This window comes from Capricornis sumatraensis, chromosome 20, assembly GCF_032405125.1.
Source record: "Capricornis sumatraensis isolate serow.1 chromosome 20, serow.2, whole genome shotgun sequence".
Taxonomy (NCBI): domain Eukaryota; kingdom Metazoa; phylum Chordata; class Mammalia; order Artiodactyla; family Bovidae; genus Capricornis; species Capricornis sumatraensis.
The window spans coordinates 65,300,493-65,309,116 of record NC_091088.1 but is presented as its reverse complement, the minus strand read 5'-3'; the positions used below and the strand labels follow the sequence as shown (position 1 = coordinate 65,309,116).

Below are 8,624 nucleotides of genomic sequence, written 5' to 3'. Positions count from 1 at the left end.
GCCGGTGCAGAAAGGTTCATGTGCATTTGGGAAGATACCAAGAGAATGGAGTGTTTCCTTGGAAGATGCTGAGTTTTCAGTGGGCCATGTGCATCATTGGAATTAACCCTCTTTTTCGTAGTCTTTGGAGATTTCGATGTTTGACCTGGATCACTCACTCTAAATGAAAATATGGTGTCTTGTGTCTGTGGATCCTTGGGTGTCCTCTTTGGTATTTTGCCTCATGCATGAGCTATCAGGGCTTGGAATGCTTTGTGTTTGTATAAGAGGGTTAGAGTCTCATTATGGGCTCTGTGGAGACTCTGTAGGATACCATGTAAGTTTGTTTGAGTCCCACTGGGAAAATAGGAGTACTAAGGTTAAGATCACAGAATGCTTGTTATAAGGTGGTCCTGCTCGGTAGGGATCTCTGGGCCCAACCTGAGAAGAGTCATAAAGTCCTGTGACCTTGGGGAGGATGGCTCCAAAAAATCAGAGGGCAGCAATGCTACAGTGATCTGCAGCCTGGAGGATTGTCCTCTAGAAGATGCAGCTGCAACTGTCTTGCTGCCAGGCTGGGTTCTGTGTTATCCACTCCTGTCCCTCCAAAAATAAGCACACATACAGCACAGTACAGAAAACACGGAATCTTAACTGCACTGCTGGTGGTAATAAATGGTTCTGCTATGTTGGAAAATAAAATGGACGTTCCTTAACAAATTAACACAGAAGAGGCCTATAGTCTGTCAAACCCATTTCTGACAGATATCCAAAGGAAAAGCAATCAGTTTTTCAGGGATATGTCCGCAGTCCCATGAGTGTGACTGGATTTGCAGTAGCCAAGGAATAGACATAGTCCAGATGTCTCTTGACAAAATAGGTTACAAAAGTGTGGTATAGAAATATTTTTTATATACTGTATATTCATGAACTATTGTTTCTCTGTATATAAATATAAAAATCAAGAATCCTGCATTTATGCCAGAATGAATGAACCTAGAGAACATTATGCCAAGTTAAATAAGCCTGACAAACGAGGACAGACACTATGTGGAAACTAGAATTGTCAAACTCATAGAGCCATCGAGTAATGAGGCTTTTACCAGGAGCTGGGTGGAGGGGGAAATGGGGCACTGGTAGTCGAAGAGTAGAGATTTTCCGTTGTAAAATAAGTAAGTTCTGGGGATCTGAGGTACTGCATGCTGCCGGTAGTGTTTCTATATCCTTGAAATTCACCCAGAGAGAAATAATACAGTGTAGTCATAGATGGAAGTGTAACTTATTCAACTATATTAATTATTCAGTGTATGAGTCTATCACATAATCACTTTGTACACAGTACATTTATACCATTTTTGTTAGTTACACCTTAGTAAGGCTAGGCAAGAAAAAGAGACTTGGTGGGGGGTGGTGCTTTTTGCCTCTGAATGGTGCTCAGTCCAGGCTTCATGTTTCATTGATGACGCATTTTGCATACAGATGTGCCGGAGTCCAGCTCCAGCAGCCAGGGAATTAGCCTGAAGAGATGAGCGGTGTTGATGGAGAATGATGCAGCCTCTGACTCAAGGTTCGGGACTGCATGTTTATGCAAGCTTCAGATTCTCTTTTATACTTTGACAAAACCATTAGGTCAGAGGTTTTGGAATTTTCAATTTTCCCCTCACCCAGATTTATTGTCTCTATAAAACATTGTTGCCCTTCAAACAGAGTTTCTGCTTCAGCTATTCTCTCAGAATCTTGGTTACTTTAACTTGTGATTACACTGTAACTCATGCTTATGTCTGGGCTGTATAACACATTCCTCAGTTTATTTCTTATCTTTCTAAATCCTGTTTGCCCCTAGCATCCTAAGTTCACTATCTCCTAAGAAGGCTTTAGCTATTAATATCTCTGAAATTCCTAATCTGTATAAGCTATTGTAAAACATGCTAGCACTACCACATTCCTTAAATTTTTAGCTTCTAACTATTCTTAATTATTCCGAAACTCTAAATTCAGCAAACTTCCTTTGCCATAAACATTTCCCTCACAAATAGGTCTCAGATGACAATCCTTCCCATGGCCTCAAGCTGTGGCCTACTTGCTCATCCTGGAACACTCTTTGTAAAGATCCTTGAACAAAGGTCAGTGGTTAACTTTATGGATTATTCTCAGGGCACAACTCCAGAAGGCTTTGTGCCTTCTCATGCTCCTCTCAAGGACAATAAGCACCTTAACCTTCTTTTCAGTAAGCAACAAAGGAAAGGAAAAAACAATTAGAATCACAAGACCTAACTCCTTCATCCCAGGTCCATGCCTGCAGGAGAAAGAGGGGGTTGGGGCCGTGCCTCCATTTTGTCAGTAATGTCTAATGCAGCTCCCGACACACATGTTTTGTACCCTCTGACCAGAGATTCCCCTTCAGGTAGTTTGTGTTGGTCCACAGCTCGAGACTGTTTAAGATGCCCCAGTTGATTCCAGTCTGGATCCCTCACAGAGCATCAGGACTCTTGAGTCCTCCCAGTCCTGAGGGCTGAGGTCTGGGCTGAGAAGGGGATGCTCCGTTCTGAGTGGGGATGGATCAGGGCCTGCTGTGTGACCTGAAGGAGACTGCCTGGTCAGTGGAGGTGCCTGCTGCTGCTGTGTACATGAGGCCTCAGCAGGAGGGGAGTGTGAGCCGAGGGAAAGTGTGGGAAAGTCCCGTGTTGGTCTCTCTGCAGAAGTTGACTGTCCTGAGTCCCTCCTGAGACATTTGCCACAGGGACCTGTCTGTTCCTCAAGGTGAGGGCTTCCCTGTGTGTGTGTGGTTGGGGCTCAGGAAGGGGATGTGTTGACTCTAAGCATTAAACAGCATGTTTTCAATTTTCATGATAGACCTCTGAAGACGCGTGTTGCCTGGGGAAGCTCTGAAGTTAAAGAAGAGGAAAGAAAATGAGTGAGGCATGGCTCGCTCTCAGGTAAGGTCATATTTCGTCTGTCCTTCCTGTAATGCCCTTCTCTAGACTCACTAATCATGTCTGACTCTGGAGTGTCCTGTGTGACTCCTGTACATGCACACTCATCCGGGGCCTTCCCCCAGGCCCTGTCGTCTCCACTTGGATCCCGTCTCCCCATGACTCGGTGACCTGGCCCTTGTGAGGAGGCTCCCCTGGGCACCGTCCTGGGCAGGGCTTCTCACCCACGGGTTGGAGAAGGGGTCTCAGTGCTGTTGGGCAGCAGGGATTGCTTAGGGCCTATCTGGATGCACTGTCTGCTCTCTCAACCAGGGTAAGGAAACTGCACGTGAAAGTCAGGTGTTTGTTTGCACAATAGCTGGTTAAATCTGGGAATCAGATCAATTGAGCCTGTCCTTTCCCTTTTGTGTATCTTGACATCCTTGTGAATATACCTTACATATACACAAAGAGTTATTTCTGAGTACTGTGTTGGGTTCAGTCGGTTTATTTGTCTGTTTTTATACCAGTACCACGTCACCTTGATTACCTTGTAGTAGGTGTTGAAATAGAAAGACCTCCATCTTCCTTCTTCAAGAGTTTTGCTGTTTGCTCTTTGAATAATTCTGTGACTTTCACGATGTTTTATTCTGCTTCTACAAAGATTGTCATGGCAGTATTGATAATGAGTTAATTGGTTGATTGACCCTTTGTGTGGTTATTAAAGAATCTGTTTTGATATAGCATGTTTAAATCTTAATGTTTTCTACTGATGAAACTTTGTCATGTGGGAAAGAAGATCTCATCTAATTCCTCTAAGGGTTTCATTGCTTTGTTGAACTGTAGTGCAGAGTGTGCATCCTTGGCTTCTTCTTGACCTCAGAGAAAAAGCTTTTATTCTTTCCCCATTGCTGTCCTCTTTTCATAATGGCGTTTATTATGTTGATGTTGGTATAATTTATTGTTTGTAGTTTGTTAAGTGTCCCATCTTGGAAGGTTGTCAAATTGTTGTCGAATGGTTTTTTTCTGCATCGAGTTGATCCTGTTTTTTTTTCCCCCCTTTAATCTGTCAATGTGGTGTGTCATATTAATTGATTTTTGTGTGTTGACTTCTCCTTGCCTTATATGAATAAAATCCACTTGGTCATGGTGTCAGATCTTTTTATTTATTTATTTACATTGTTTTAATTGAAGGATAATTGCTTTACAGAAGTTATTTTCTGCCAAACACCAACATGAATCAGCCATAGGTATATATATGTCCTCTCCCTCCCATCTTCCTCCCTATCCCACCCCTGTAGGTTGTTAGAGAGCCCCTGTTTGAGTCCCTGAGTCAGTCAACAAATTCACATTGGCTCTCTACTTTATATATGGTCATGTAAGTTTCCATGTTACTGTCTACATACATCACACCCTCTCCTTCCTCCCCTCCCACCTCCATCTGTTCTCTGTGTCTGTTTCCCCAGTTCTTTTTAATATGTGTTGAAGTTGGTTTGCAAGTATTTTAATTTTGCATCAGTATTCGTCATGGGTATTGTTTTCTAGTTTTCCTTTCTTGTGTCTTTGGGAAATCAGCAAACTATTAGAATCATGCTTGCTCCATAGAATTAGCAGGACTAGTGGTAATTCTTTTGTAAATGTTTGGTAGAATTTGGTCCTATATTTTTCTTGGAGGTTTTTGACTACTTTTTAAATCTCTCTAGTTATAATGGGCTTCCCTGGTGACTCAGATCATAAAGAATCTGCCTTCAGTGCAGGAGACCCAGGTTCTCTCCCTGGGTCGGAAGATTCCCTGGAGAAAGAAATGGCTCTCTAGTCCAATATTCTTGTCTGGAGAAATTCCATAGACAGAGGAGCCTTGTGGGCTACTGTGCATGAGGTCACAAAGAGTCAGACACGACTGAGTGGCTATCACTTTCACTTTCAACACTTCTCAAATTTTTTATTTCTTAATAAATAAAATAGTTTGTATGTTTCTGAGAATTTGCCAGTATCTCCTGTATTCTGTCATTTATAGACATTATTGGTCATAGTACTTCCTTATCTTTTTGACCTCAGTTGTAATCACTCCTGTTTCATATCTGTTTTTAGTTATTTGAATCTTTTTTTCTCTTTTCCTTTATCAAAGTGAGGGTTTTCATATACAGTTTTTTCAAAACATCAACTGATGGTTTGTTGATTTTCATATTTTTCTACTTTCTGTTGCATCTCTGGTTTAATCTTTCTTATTTACATTTTTCCTTCTGCTAAACTTGAGTTGAGTTTGTTTTCTGTTTTCTGATTCCTAGAGGTCTAAAAATGTATTTCAGATCTAAGATCTTTTCTTTTTTTTTACTGTAAGCATGTAACAGTTCAGACTTTCCTTTTAGTACAGTGTTCTCTGTGTGTTATAAATTTTGTAATGTTGTCTTTTTGTTATTATCCATGTATTTAAAAATTTCCATGTGATTTTTTTCTTAGACCCATTTGTGGTGTAAGAGTGAGTTGTTTAATGTCCACATTTGAGGAATTTTCTTTTTTTCTTGTGTTTATTTCATCATTGTTAGGGAAGATACTTTTATGGTATCAGTCTCTTAAAATGGTTAATTTTGGCCTAACATGTGGTCTGTCATAGAGAATGTTTTCTGTGTCCTTGAGATACATGTGTTTTCTGCTTTTCTTGGGAAGTGTGATCTGTACATGCCTGTTCAATATTTGCTTCATTTTTCTGAGATATCTAATGTTAGATGTATATATATTTTTACTTGTTACAGCTTTTTGGTAAATTGACCATTTTATCATTACACAATATTTATCTCATTGCACTTTTTTTTCCTTCAGTTTATTTTGTCTGATATAACAGTCTCCCCTGCTCTCTTTAGGATGGACTGTATTTTTCCATCCTTTCACTTTTCATCTGTCCATGTCCTTGGGTTAGTGAGTACTACCTGTTTCAACTCTCTGACAAACTCTGTGTCTCTTGCCTTGGTTTTTTTCCTCCTGTTAGTTCTTCTAGTGGCCCCTGCTCCTGTGCATCGTATGGTGGTGAAAGACAGGCACCCTGGACAGCTCCTTTCATGCCACTGTAATTTCAGAAGGAATGTATTGAATATTTCCTTCCTATCATGATGTTTCTTGAGATAGTCTTGCTTAATAACTATTTTTTTTCCATATTCTTTTTGCCATGATTTTTAATTCAGCAAGAAATTTTTTACTTGGTATTGTGATATTTTGTTTTGGTCATAATCTAATGACTCTTCTAATTTCAAATCACTCTTTTATTGGAAATGGAAAAAAAGGCAAAGAAAGTCTTTGGCTTCCGTTAATGCCTTGCTATGTAAATCTAAATGGATAAAATTATATTTGTATCTTTGTGTATGGTAATTCTATTATGAATTGAATTCAAATCATAATTGTTTTTAATTTTTTACCAGTTTTCTTTTGGTAGCCTAGTATAGAATCCTGTTGACAAACTCAGCTGAGTACAAAGGATACATTTTTATCATCTGAAAGATGCTGAAATACATGTGAATAAAAGGATGGTATATAATTGTCCAAAAAAATCTGTCAAAAGACGAATCCTCTCATGTCAGTTAATTTTTTATAGATAAGCATGCATGCATGTGCAAGTCTGTGATTTAGATAAAAGACAGCATGATTTAAAAACTACATATCACCTTTTTCTTTCAGTTAAAATTATGTTATCAGTATAATCTGTGGCCTTGAAAATTTCTAAACCATCCTGTTAGTGTTTTAAGTAGTAAGTTACTAACACTTGTGTTTCTGTATTCACGTCTATGATGCCCTTTCATGCCATTCCACACTGTTCACCTTGGACTTTTTTTTTTTTTTCATATTAATACAATATTTATTTGTTTTCCTTCTGTCAAAACCTGAGCCCACCACTTTCCCCAGGCTGCCTGGGTAGTTACAGGAAAGGGAACATACAGGGCAGACACAGCAGAAAAAAGTATGGGAGGTGGAAAGAGCTCCTTCACATCATGAAGAAGATGAGCTAGACCACCATCAGCCAAAAGAGCCCCATGGCCTTTGAGAGGGCCAAGCCCATGGCATGGAAGAGCTCCTGTTTCAGAGCAGGGTTCCTGGCATAACAGTGATGAAGCTCCCTAACAAAGTCCCACTTCCAGCCCCGTAGCCAGCCACCCCTGCTGTGGCAACTCCAGCTCCAGGGAACTTGGCTGCTGTGTCAAAGTCCTTTGAAATGGCACTGGTTTGGAAGCTGTGGCTAGGAATAAGTGAGATGGTCCAGGGACCTGGGGCTGCCAAGCTGCTGTGGCTCTCATGGGTCAGTGTCTCTGGTCCTTCACCACCACTGTGGACAGTGATCACTCAACAGGGGGAACATTCTCCCGATCAGGGAGGGGGTAGAAACGAATTTGGCACAGGTGTCCATATTCAAGGGATGAAGCCCTGAGGCCCGAGAGCTGCTCCCCCTGCATAGAAGACAGAGGGGCAGGGAAGAGCCTCACCTTGGACTTCTTTCAAGTTTTCTTTAGGAGCCCTCTGTCAAAGGACTTGTAATGTTCTCTGTATTACTTCACTGTTAGATGCTTAAGCTTCAGTTGCTGAGCCCAAGCTTCTGAGTTCAGGTGCTTCACGTAACATTTCTTACCTTTTTGATCTGAGTCAACTTTCTCAGAGTGTCTGTGACCCAGGTTTTCTTCTCTAAGGTGGAAACAGATGGTTCTTTAATGAGCTATTATGTTGATGACAGGTTCTTGCCTGTAAAGTACTTATTTAATGTTTAGAGTAATACTACAGTAATTTAGAGCAACAGGAAGCCTTGAGACATTTGGTCCTTGCTGCTATTATCAACATCATACCTGAAAATTTTGACCTTTCCATTAAAAGTGCCATGGACTTTGTCATCTCTGAATACACCACTCATGCTGTACCTCATCTAGATAATGAGTTGCTCTCAGTGGATAGAACATAATATCTGACACTTTTGTATAGCCAAAACAGTGTTGAGCTTTATTTTTATATATTGCATGGATTTTGAACAATGATGAAAAATCCATATTAATTGGAGGATCTCATAAGGTCTTAGGAAAAAGCATAAGAAATTAAAATTAGAGATCCGTAATTTCTCCAGATACAGATACCCCTGCATTGATCTGTTAGAACACATACTTCAACCAAGTCAATCCTTGCCCCTTACCGCCCTTTCTCTTTTGCATGAAAATGAGAACTTTTCATGGCCCTTTTGGTGACATGTGGTTTCATTTCAGGAACGACTGACCTCTGAGGATGTGGCCATCGAATTCACTCAGGAGGAGTGGGAATTCCTGGACCCTGCTCAGAGGGCCTTGTACAGGGACGTGATGCTGGAGACCTACAGGAACCTGCTGTCTGTGGGTGAGGATGACTTCCTTCCAGAGCTGCCCTTGGGTATCTGCATTTTCCCTGTGTGCCCCTTGGGAGGCCCTGATGTCTTTCATGTGAGAGTTCTGGTGACTGGGGCATGACACAGCTTCACAAGGTTAAACTGACCCTCTTCAGATGCTGTGTCTGTTTCATGTCGTATCTGAGGTTGTCCCAGAGCTTAATTATGTACAGAGCTCACTGGCAGATGTTAAAAAAAAATACCTAAAAACCCGATTTCCTATTTTCTACCTTTTGACTTTGGCTCCGTGTTTAAAAAAATCCACGTCACTTAGATTTCTTTCTTCTGATAACACTCAATATCTATTTGTTTTCACTTGCTTGTTTACTTTTTTTTGGCTGCACCAT

The 8,624-nt window shown here is 40.7% G+C and overlaps 1 protein-coding gene and 1 pseudogene across 1 annotated transcript in view; one reads left to right on the top strand and one right to left on the bottom strand.

Annotated features, from left to right (window-relative positions):
* The first annotated feature begins 2,887 nt into the window (after nt 1-2,887).
* LOC138096914 (zinc finger protein 665-like) overlaps nt 2,888-8,624 on the top strand; it is a 29,550-nt gene continuing 23,813 nt past the window's right edge. Inside the window, exons 1-2 of the mRNA XM_068993153.1 lie at nt 2,888-2,915; nt 8,123-8,249. Of these exons, the coding sequence (XP_068849254.1) occupies nt 2,901-2,915; nt 8,123-8,249 (142 nt within the window). The 5' untranslated portion in view covers nt 2,888-2,900. The remainder of the gene's footprint in view (nt 2,916-8,122; nt 8,250-8,624) is intronic.
* LOC138096117 (ATP synthase F(0) complex subunit C2, mitochondrial pseudogene) lies at nt 6,886-7,284 on the bottom strand (annotated as a pseudogene).